At 40.6% G+C, this 12,053-nt stretch overlaps 1 protein-coding gene across 3 annotated transcripts in view; it reads left to right on the top strand.

Moving 5' to 3' along the window:
- The window catches only part of gan (gigaxonin), a 129,676-nt gene that overhangs the window by 37,318 nt on the left and 80,305 nt on the right, over positions 1 to 12,053 (top strand). For all 3 annotated transcript variants that reach the window (XR_011964241.1, XM_072595959.1, XM_072595957.1), the window contains exons 4-6: positions 635 to 849; positions 3,233 to 3,354; positions 10,528 to 10,640. Coding sequence is in view for 2 of the 3 variants with exons in the window: in XM_072595959.1 (XP_072452060.1) it covers positions 635 to 849; positions 3,233 to 3,354; positions 10,528 to 10,640 (450 nt within the window). In the remaining variant the exon portion in view is untranslated. The remainder of the gene's footprint in view (positions 1 to 634; positions 850 to 3,232; positions 3,355 to 10,527; positions 10,641 to 12,053) is intronic.

The following is a 12,053-nucleotide window of genomic DNA, read 5'->3' as shown; positions in this document are numbered from 1 at the left end:
CCTCAAATTGTCATTTGAGGCTTTTTAACCAGCTCCAGGTAATCCTGCAGACCATTGCCCTGGTGGAGTCCGTAATGCTGGTCTACTTATCTGCACCTAAACACTCAGTGTCATGTGTCCCTCGAGATAGAGTGCACTGAATATTGGTTAGATTGAAACCCAGAGGTTTGCATTAGTAGTTTGAACTGGAGATACTTAAATGTAGTGTGCTTTAGACACCCAGCTGCCTCCCAAGAATTTTAGATATCTCCACTTAATAAAACATATAAATAGAAAGTGGGCCATACCAGCAGTGCTCACTGATGCTGTTACCTAATATGTTGACGAAATGTCTGAAAACAAACTTTCCAGCTCAGCGAGCAAGCTTCCATCCAGATCTTCACTTGGTTTACTTGGCTTTTTTTTTCCAGATTCTGACAAGTTCTTTCTCTTGTTACATCATTCAAGTCATTGGTTGTTCCCAAGTCCATGTTTGATTTTGTACTTGAAAGGTGCTGAGTACAACTTAATGACTAAATATTGACCTTGTTTTATTTTTATTGAAATAAGAGGAAAATTTGTTTGTTGAAAATTGGGAATTTACAGACAATTGATAACTTATATGTTTTTGTAATTAAATATCTAATTATTTTAGGTTCACATGAAGGATGTGATGTCTATGGTTTGGGTCAATGGTCTGGATCCTAGTTATCTGAGAGAGCAAATGTTGAATGAACCTGTGGTGCGAGAAATTGTCAAGGAGTGTACCAATATTCCTCTCAGCCAAAGAGAAGGAGAGGCTCAGCTAGCTACCTTCAAACCTAGAGGGTATTCTGAATGTATAGTGACGGTGGGAGGTGAAGAAAGGAGGTGAGTCCAGCCCGATCGGCTGAAAATAACAGCCTACGTTGTAGCAAAGGTGAAGTGTCTTATTTTTCAAACCATTTTGTTACTCTGCACCCCTTTCTCTCAGTTTTGCAGTTGCCAAAGGCATTTATTTATTTAAATGTAATGATGTAATAATGATAAGTTGTCGTAAGCTGCACTTTAAACATCATAGAATTCTTACATTGCAGAAGGAGGCGATTTGGATCATCATATCTGCACAAGCTTTCTGAACGAGCATTATGACCTTGTGTCATTCTTTTGACTTTCCCTATAACCCTGAAAATGGTTTCCATATAAGTAATCACCGAATGCCCTTTTCCAGTCTCTAACTACTTGCTGTATGAGAAAAGCTTTTTCTCACTTCACATCTGCTTTTACACATTACCCTAAACACTCTCGCTCTTATAAAGTCATAGAACTCTTGATCCTTTCATGAGAGGGGCCAGTCTCTCCCTATCTATGCAAATTAGTCCCCACCTGATTTTGAAAATCCCTACGAGATCACTTCTTGATCATCTTCTGTCCAACTTCTAGATCTCCTAAAACATTTAAATCTTCTACGACGTCCTTGCTTTGCAGGATGACAATGTCTTCTTGATCAATTTTGTCCCTTTTTTCCCCTATTCCTATCTTATCTATTCCATTTCATTCGTATAATATAACCAAGACCAGTCCTACCTTTCCTTGACTCAGGTCTTTGTTGTAACTCAACATCCTAATTCCAGATAGTAATCTGCAAGTGTCACTCTCCAGTTTTTTTGACTATACTCTGCATTCACATACATTCTGTGTAACCCTGATTTAAACTGCATTCATTTCTTCCTTTCTGCAAGTTCACTTATTAGCCTACTATTCTTTACTCTAATCCTACTTGTCTCTCCTAGTATTTTGTCAACCCTGGTGGTATTTCCTTATGTGTTCTCTTTGTTCTCATATACCTGCCAAGTTGGATTAAAGTCACCCTGCCAGCCCAAAATACTAGCAAACACCCCACAAAGAACTTGCTCTGTTCATGTGCAATCTCCCACCAAAGCCAATCCACAGTCCCAACACCCTCCCCCTGCACCATCATTTGAACCACTCATTCATCTTCCTTTTCCTCCAATGTATGTACTGATTTGTATATGTCATTAGGATTTATTCAGCAATCGCAACTTTTCAGGTGCTGCTTGTTAGTTTTATGCCAAGTTTCCTAAATTCTTACTAACCAGCCCGCATCTCGCATCCTTCCTATGTTGTTGACCATGTCCATATTGCACCATATCCTCTGGCAGTCACCCCCTCACAGAAGAATGTCATACAGTATGGAAACAGGCCCTTCAGCCCGAAGTGTTCATGTCCTTCTATCACCTTAAACCTATGCCCTCTAATTTTGGACTCCCCTTTGCTGGGGAAAAGATTTTGGCTATTCATCTTATCTATGCACCTCATGATTTTATAAACCTCAACTAGGTTGCCCCTGAGCTTCCTATGCTGAAGGAAAAGAGTCCCAGCCCATTCAGCCTCTCCTTATGACTTAAACCTTCTAGTCTTAGTAACATTCTTGTAAATAATTTCTGCATCCTTTCCAGTTTAATACCTTCCTTCCTATAGCAGGGTCACCAGATTTCTAAGCAGTACTTCAAAAGTGGCCTTACCAATGCCTTGTACGCCTGTATCATCATGTCCCAAAGCCTGGTATTCACTGCTCTGATTGATGAAGGCAAGGGTGTCAAATACCTTCTTCACCACCACTGAAGTTTCTCATCCCTGGAACCAGTCATGTAAACCATTTTAACAGCTTGTCTCCAGTGTGTTCACATCTTTCCCTTAATGTCGTGCTGGCAACCATACACAATGCTGCAGCTGAGGTTCAACAAGTGTCGTGTACAAGTTCAACCTCTCTACGTCCCGTGTGATAAAGCAGAGGGCACTGTTTAGCAAAACAGAAATAAGGGGAATAATTGCACACCCACCATTTTTTAAAAATGACCTAGTATATTACGAAGAGCAAAGTCAGAAGAGGAAATTAGCAAGAATCAATATTTTGAATTGTTTACTAAAAATGGGCACCATAGAACGGTTAGCCAAGAATATCATATTCCAAGCAATTGAGGAATTATAGAATTCTACAGTTCCCAAAAAGGCCATAGATTCATTATGGAATGACTACTCTGAAAGAATTGTATGTTTTATCCCCTTTCTTGTGCAGTTCAATTTTTTTTATTTTTCAAATATTCATCTACTTCTTTATTAATAGCGTTGCATATTCTGCTTTCGCCATTGTCTTAGACAGGCTTGTTAGAGCATGGTATGCCTTTGTTTAAAACAAATTCTGACAGTAAAAATATGTACACCTATTGATTGGTATTTTGTTATTTGTTAGTACACGAAAGCCTACGGCTGTCATGCGGTGCATGTGTCCATTATATGACCGTAACAGACAACTTTGGATAGAATTGGCCCCAATGAGTATTCCACGCATTAACCATGGAATATTGTCAGCAGGTAAGAATGTGGTACCCTTACCGTTTGCCATAGGAAATTGTCTAATATGGGATTTCATCTGGCATAGCGTGCACTATATACAGGCATTTACTAATGAATAAACTTTTTAAGATATCCACTGTGTGATATGCCTACCACCATAATTATTTTCTATGTAATTCTTGAAGTAAGTACTTACGAAATTGTACTGCCTGTGCAAAATGCTTGCAATTCATTGATTTGCTTGAAAGAAATTAAATAGGCAGATGATTTAAGCAATAAACAAAAATATATACATTCAAGCCTGGTTGCTGCTGATGAGCTTGTTGAATTTCCTGTAATATCAGGTGTGACTTCTATTATTTTAGTACAGCACAATTTATCTGCAAGCTCTTGCTTGAAGCTACAACAATAAATTCAGATTTTTCCTTGCTGTGAGCCAAAAGAAACTCCATCTTCAGGCACTGTCAGAGATTATCATCTAACACGTGTGACAAGTGTGTAGGGTTTGAAACAGTTGATTTGAACATCCATCAATACTCCTTGAAACCACTTTATAAAAGTGTTAGTAGCTCTAAGCAACTACTGCATCGTCTGAAATTTGACTGGACCATTGTTGTATGCTGTCAAAACTGCTGTTGTAGTCTTGCCAATACTTGAACCATGTAAGTCAACATAATGTCGTTTTCTTTTGTGCTCTCTGTAAAGGTGATTTTGGCTGGTTTCAGGTCCAGTAATTTCCTCATTTCTGGACAGGGATTTCATAAGGCCTTTCAGTTGAAAAAATGTAATATGTGAAATTTACATTAATGAAAGTGAAATAAATAGCAATCCCTACTAAATCCTCAACACAGAGGTCTAAATAATTTCTTTTTAAAATGAGCCTTTAAGTTTAGATTTGTACACTGGTCATCTACCAAAGTTCCCTAGAGGCTGGAAAGTTCCAAGTAGATTTTAAAAAGTGTACAAGTAACATACCTGTTCAAGAAAGAAGACAGAAGGTGGGGTACTATAGATCATTTAGCATAAGATCTTCCATGAAAAAAATGCTAGAAACCATTCTTAATATGATTGTAGCAAGTGTTATGTGTGTAGTTGTGGTTCTGCCCTGTTAACAAAGCTGGTCAGGTGACCCAGAAGGGGTGGAGGTTGGGTCCAGTCTAGAACTGACTGTGGAGGCACAGCCATCATAAATAAAGCATTCCTGTTCAGCTTTGCCATTTGTCCACCTGGTATATAATTCCTGGTTCCAAAGGATGCACTGAGAAAACAACTGGTGACAAGAGTGGGATTGGGCCACAAACTGTGTGCATGCATTGTCCTTTTTGTGTCCAGAGGTCAAGTCGCCTGGACTTTGGAAATGGCAAAGAGATAACATCAAGGGAAGCAGTCACAAGGGGACTCAGACTGCATTCGACTTCAATAAAGAAGCTAGGGGACTGGCAGGGGGCAGAGAGCGGCTATTGGGCCAACAGCTGAAGAAGAGAGTATGTATCAGGGAGGAATCGTATGCTAGCACAGCCAGTGAGGTAGCGGCTGATACAGGAGTGTTCGCTGAGGGGACTTGGACTGAAAATGGCTACTAGATTGAGTGGCAGGAAAACAAAATGGCGGGCTAATTTGGGGGAAAGGGAATCTTTGAACCAGAAAATTGGACTTCATACATAGAAGCATTAATTTGTTTGTAAATGTGAACAAGATGGCTGAGGACATCATGTTACTTTTTCTTATGTAGCATTGGGCGCAAGATGTTCACAATTCTAAGGAGTCTGCTGCAACCAGAGAAACCCGGATAGAAGACATTCCAAGAGCTATGCGAAGTATTAGAAAGTTACTTTGTACCCAAATTGCTGATATTCACAGAACATTTCCATTTTCACAAATGGGTTCAACATGAGGGGGAGAGTCCATCACCCAATTTATGACCATTTTAGAGATTAGCAGAACATTGCAAATTGAGTGGATTTCTCCAAGATGCCTTGAAGGACAGTTTGGTTTGTGGCTTCCAGCATGAAGCCATCCAATGGAAGCTAATAACAAGGAGAGACCTGGATTTCAAGGTATCTTTTGAAATTGCTACCTTGATGGAGTTGACCGTCAGCAAAGCAACTCAGCTGGCAACACCTGAGTGCATTAAGTCGTGGAAATTCAGTAAAGTGCAGTATCAACTGTTGAATGCCACCAATGTGGCTAGAATGGCCATGAGGAGTCTGACTCAAAGACGCCCAGTGACACAGGTGTAAGTGAGTTTGTCATATTGCCCGAAATTGCCAGGTAGAACCTAAACAAAAGAAGGGGATTCAGAAAGAAATAATCCTATGATGAGGCATGAAGTGGATGCTGCCATCCAGAGAGTAGGCAGGGAATTAGCTCGGTCTGTGAGAGGCTCAGAGTCAGCAGGGTTTGGTTAAACATCTTGTTGATATGGGATGAAGCTGATTGTTTCTGGATTCTTCCCAAAGAAAAGGGGGGGCGGGGGCGGGGGTGGCATTTTTGATAAGGCATTACAGCTGTGCTGAGGGAGGATATTCCTGGAAATCCATCCAGGGAAGTTATTTGGGTAGAACTGAGAAATAAGAAAGGGATGATAACCTTATTGAGATTGTATTATAGTCAAAGGGAAATTGAGAAACAAACTTGTAAGGAGATCTCAGCTATCTGTAAGAATAATAGGGTAGTTATGGTAGGGGATTTTAACTTTCCAACCATAGACTGGGACTGCCATAGTGTTAAGGTTTTAGATGGAGAGGAATTTTTAAAGTGTGTACAAGACAATTTTCTGATTCAGTATGCGGATGTACCTACCAGAGAAGGTGCAAAACTTGACCTACTCTTGGGAACTAAGGCAGGGCAGGTGACTGAGGTGTCAGTGGGAGAGCACTTTGGGGCCAGTGACCATAATTCTATTAGATTTAAAATAATGATGGAAAAGGATAGACCAGATCTAAAAGTTGAAGTTCTAAATTGGAGAAAGGCCACTTTTGATGGTATTAGACAAGAACTTTCGAAAGCTGATTGGGGGCAGATGTTCGCAAGTAAAGGGACGGCTGGAAAGTGGGAAGCCTTCGGAAATGAGGTAACAAGAATCCAGGGAAGGTATATTCCTGTTAGGATGAAAGGAAATGCTGGTAGGTATAGGGGATGCTGGATAACTAAAGAAATGGAGGGTTTGGTTAAGAAAAAGAAGGAAGCATATGTAAGTAGGATAGATCGAATGAATCCTTGGAAGAGCATAAAAGCAGTAGGAGTATACTTAAGAGGGAAATCAGGAGGGCAATAGAATTAAGGAGAATTCAAAGAGTTTTTACAAATACGTTAACGACAAAAGGGTAACTAGGGAGTGGCCCATTCACTGGTGGTTACTGGTTCCAACACTCCCAGATTCACAAATCATTCCAGTTCTGCCTCTCCTTTAGGCCGAATACCAAATGATGTTGGACGGGTCTTCAGATTCTTAGGACAAGGCTCTGGCTTGAACCGTAATTCAATTTTGACTACTTTCATTTCCACCAGTGTTCTTTTGAAGGCATCTTTGTACTTGTCCAGGATTTCTTACAAACTCATGATTGAGTCCGCCAGCCTATTAACCATGCCTCAGTTCAACCTTAGTTTCTGTAAATTACTGTGGCAAGTTCATTTTTGATCTGGCAACTTTGCTAAAACCCCTGCATTGGTTGTTGGCAAAAAGGTGGCCCTGGAAATGGACCCAGGGATGTGAGGTGGCTTACCGGAAGGTAGGAAGTGTTAATACATTTCGACCCAAAGTTGCCACTGGCATGTTAGCATGTGACGCCACACCTTGTACAGTTAACGATGTACTTTCGCACCTCTTACCGAATCAATGGGAAAGGCCCATCGTGTTTACATCGAGGTCACGAACAAAAATGAAGGAGAAGTATACACTCAAGTCAAAAAGGAAGGATTGAGCACCACGTCCCGCATTAAGTTTGTTTATAGCAGACATTTCATGCTACTGACCAACTATAAGCCCCGACTTCCATTTTTTGGCCCATATATGGAGATACCAAGAATGCACTGGCACTGTCCGCCTACTCACATGTGATCAAATACCAACAGGCAGAGAAACATGATAATGCAGATGCCCTGTCAAGACTGCCACTGCCAGGGAATGAAGATGTTTCCAGTTGGAAACTGAAAATGGTGCACTTTTCCCAGGATAACAAGATGCCAGTGTCAGGAAATCCGGTGTGGAACACAACTCAGAATGACTCAGTTTTGAGCCGAGTGATGGACTTAGGCCTGAGAGGAAAAACCAGACATGGAAACCATCTGGAATTATATGCTTAACTGTAGGAGCTGGGAGTTGTCTGAATTGAATGGGTGTTTAATGCAGGGAATGAAAGTTGTATTCCTTTCCTACTGACAGGGAAGATGCTGAACAAGGGCATCCCAGTATATTGTGAATGAAGGAGAGAGCCATGACCCATTTTTGGAGGCTGAATGTGAACCTCCAGATTGGGTGAGGGGTTGGGGGTGGGGGGGAAGGAAGGCGGGATAATGTGAATCCTGCGCATTAGTAAGAAAGGCACCACCATTATCACTCTAACACCTCTCTAACACCAACGCATCAAATTCACTTGAGTTTTTTTGGGGAGCAGTAGAGGGACAGATGCTCTTAATGTTCGTGGGGTGCCTGCTCCAAATGGCCCAAGTTGCCAGTCATGAAATCGATAGACTAACTGGATGAAATATTTGCCAAGGTCAGGGTGTCTGACCAAGTCATGAGTGACATTGGCTATGGCACAAGAGTTTTTGAAGAGTACCTAGAAAATCGGAGATGGCTCGATTTTGCCCTGTGACAAATGGCCAGGTGGAGAGATTTGTACAAACCTTGAAGTAGGCCTTAAAGGCTTCACAAGGGGAGAGATTGCTTGGGCAGCCACTCAACAAGTTCCTCAGAATGGACTGGTGTGATCCAGTGCTCGCCAGTATCTTTAATGTACAACTACCAGCTGAGAACCATGTTTGACTTGCTGCAACTGAAAGAGGCCACAGAGGTCGTAGAGTGAAATCATGAAGGCAGATGGCCGGAAGGGTGGGAAACTCAAGGTGTTGGCTTGGAATTATATGTCTGGGGAAATGTGGATCCCCGGCGGTGTTGGTGGCTCAAACGGGAATTTTTTTTGTGATATATGGTATAGACTAGGGATGAAACAGTATGGAGGAGACATGTGGTCCATCTGGTCACTGCACCTCACCGGCTGGGTAAGACCTTCGGAATATGAAGCCAGTCCAGATGGAACAAGGGGTCTCCGAACCAGGGTTGGCCATACACAGCAGAATGACAATGGCAGTGAGACAGGGCTACAACAGCCAGTCAGAGGGGGACATACGTGCGGAACAACTCGAGCTTCCTGAAGCCTAGGAGAGTACACTAGAAAAGCTTCCTGAGATTGGGAGACAGTCTTCTCGGAGTCTCCACCCCCTGAGAGACTGATCACCTCAGTGTTGAATACAGAACAGTAGTTTTTTTTCCTTTGGTGTATTTTCCTGACTATGTATACGTGGTAGCTCCAATGCTTATATTGCAGTTATAATGGTTGCAAGTATGTTTATTAATGTGCATTTTAAAATAAAGGAGTAAGGGGTGTTAGACATGTTCACTATGCTGCTCCTTTAAGAGCTGGTCAGGTGACCTAGCGGGAGCTGCCAGACCTTAGGTCCAATCTAGAACCAGCTGTGGAGTTGAATATTGTCAGTAAAGTGTTCCTGTTCAGTTTTACCATTTGTCTACCTGTCTACCTTGTATATAATTTGTGGTTCCAAAGGAAGCAACAATTTAACAGCAAGATTTAAAGAAAATGGTAAGATAATATACCAGTGCCAACATGGTTTTCTGAAAAGGAAAGAGTGTTTGATTAATGTTTTTGAGTTTTTTGAGGATGTAGAAAACAGAATGTATGAAAACTGTCTACACTTCCTGCATTTCAACCAGTATATGTGTGCTTGGATTTTCAAAGGCATTTGATAAAAAGGTTTTGGGTTTGCATGGTTAAAGAATTGGACTAGCCAACAGGAAACGAATAATGAGTCATTTACATGTCGGCAAACTATGTAATTAGTGAAGTGTTACTTGGATCTATAATGGTGCCTCTGTCCTTTACAATCTGTATTATTGGTATGGATGAAGGACATGCTGATGATACAAAAGTTGGACAACAAGTTTTGAAGAGGATGTAAAACTTGTAAAAGGGTGTAGATATGTTAAATGGGGGAAATGCCAGATGAAGTATATTGTAAGTTGCCTACTTTGGCATGTAAAAAGGAAAATCAAAATATTATTGAAATAGAGTGACTGCAAAAATGTATGTTACAGAAGGATCTAGGTGTCTTGGTGCATAAATCACAAAAGCTAGCATGCAGTTATAGCAAGTAATTAAGTTAACTGAAATGCTGGCCTCTATTACAAATTGAATAAAGTATAAAATAAGTAAAGTCTTGCTACTGTTGTACAAGGTCTGAGTAAGATGTGTCTGGATACTATGTGCAGTTTTGGTCTCCTTAGTAATTGCATTTGAAGCAGTTCAGAGAAGGATCACTCTACTGATTTTAAGGGGTTGAAAGATTTGTCTTGTGAGCAAAAGTCAAGATTTGGCCTGTACACGTTTGAGTTTAGAAACATGAGAAGTGATCTAAATGAATATAAGATACGGAGAGAACTTGACAAGGCATTTGCCCTTGTGGGAGAGTCAAGAACTAGTTTTAAAACCAGGAGGCTTCCCATTTTAGGTGAAGGTGAGCAACATTTTCTCTCAGCTGCATTGTAAAATTCTCTTCCCCAGAGAGCAGTGGTGAATAGGTCATGGAATATTTTCAAGACTCGGTTGGATAGATATTTGAGGCAAGGATTATGAAGACAGAAAAGAGATGTAAGGTCACAATCAGAAATGACATTGAATGGTGGAGCATGCTTAATAGGCCAAATGGCTTACTGCTGTTCTGTTTTTAATGATTTTATGATGTTTTCCATATAATTTTCTTGCAGTTCAAGATAGTCTTTCTAGTTTGTGCAAGGACTATTCAAGCAGATTATGAAGGCTTGAACTGTTCATTTCCAAGTCTCTGACTGATAGAATTATTATAGTAAGAAATGAATGCAATGAAAATACTATTTCTAAAAAAAAATAAGGGATCACATTCAGAAAAACGTACTGTTTCTCTCCTTCTCTGTAGAGGGCTTCCTCTTTGTGCTGGGTGGACAGGGTTTAGACAACAATACTTTAAGTTCAGGAGAGAAATATGACTCCGATACTAACTGTTGGACTCCCATTCCTCCAATGAGTGAGGTAAGTGCCTGCATTCTGAACATTCTTCAAAACTATCAAGGTTCATTATTCACTGAAGTATCTTTAGCATTGGTTTATTTCAATTCAGTTAAGAGTTGTGGTATTTGAGCATTGCTGATTTTGCAAAACAGTTTTTAGAAAAGGAACTCCACAGTAAATTTGACAAACCTTAATGTTAAACATCTGCATTACTTTATTCTAAAACTAGCTGTCACTGTTGTCAGCCAACATGTTTCAATTGTTCACCCCGAATTGATGACAAAACTTGAACCAAAGAAGAGCATTTGTGTGACTGTGATCATAGTGTGTTACACCACCTCAATAGGTCTATAGTTTTGGCTTTTGTCACCTATTGATGTGATCAGCCACGTCATCCTCCTCCAAAAGATTTCCTACGTACACATCAGAGGGATTGTTGTGCGCTCAGTGTAACCATAATATCTTTTTCCACCCTAAACACTCACCTCAAGTCCCAAATGACCCTTTCTCTTTCCTATATAAATGCTGGTCTTTGGTAGTATCATCTGTTACCAAAGAGTTACTCTGACCTATCTGATAATGGCATCAGATTCTATCTCTTCGCTAGCTGTTTCAACCATTGCACTATCTCTATGAATCACTCTGCTTGACAGGCTGGATAAGTTTGAGAAGACCCAAAGTGTGGAGATCAGCACAGTCTCAAGCTCCAAAACTCAGTACAGACTCTATTACCTTACTACAGTTGAGTAGGACTCTTCAGATGGACTTTAATTTCCTATCCTCTCCAGTGTAATCATTTCCAATGTCCAAATCCATAATATGCCTATCTTTGCCCAGCCATAGCCATTTGTTCCTGAAACCTGACTTGGGAGATGAAACACATCTCCCAATATACCCAGAATGAAGGATTGATGGAATCAGTGCTGCCACAGGCAAAATGGCCTCAGCAGTTGGAAAGTTGTTTTGTGTGTCTGTCTTAAAGTTTTTGTAGCAAAACATCTCCCACGTTATAGCCAGTAATTGAGACAAAGAGCAGAATGTTTGGTTGGATAAAGGAAAAATGCAATGGTTGTCTTGGGGACATTATAAAAAAAGTTGCATTCTGTACTTAAACTAATTGTAGGTAAGTATCACTGAGTGTCATGGTATATAAAATTTAGAAGTTAGTCTATGTTAGCAAAACACTTCCCATCCTAGAGTTTTAGCTTTGATCATATCAGCATTTCAGGTAAACCGTGGTCTAAAAAGTTATTTGCAGGGGCAACTCTTGTAGCCTCTTAAGTCTCCAATGTGGCAAAAGCTCAACATCTATCAGCAAGAACATGAAACATGGTACAAGTATGCCAATCAGTCCATCAAGTTTGGGCGGCACGGTGGCACAGTGGTTAGCACTGCTGCCTCACAGCGCCAGAGACCCAGGTTCAATTCCCGCCT

Source organism: Chiloscyllium punctatum, chromosome 26 (assembly GCF_047496795.1).
Source record: "Chiloscyllium punctatum isolate Juve2018m chromosome 26, sChiPun1.3, whole genome shotgun sequence".
In the NCBI taxonomy this organism is placed as follows: domain Eukaryota; kingdom Metazoa; phylum Chordata; class Chondrichthyes; order Orectolobiformes; family Hemiscylliidae; genus Chiloscyllium; species Chiloscyllium punctatum.
This window is presented reverse-complemented; position numbering and strand designations above follow the sequence as displayed.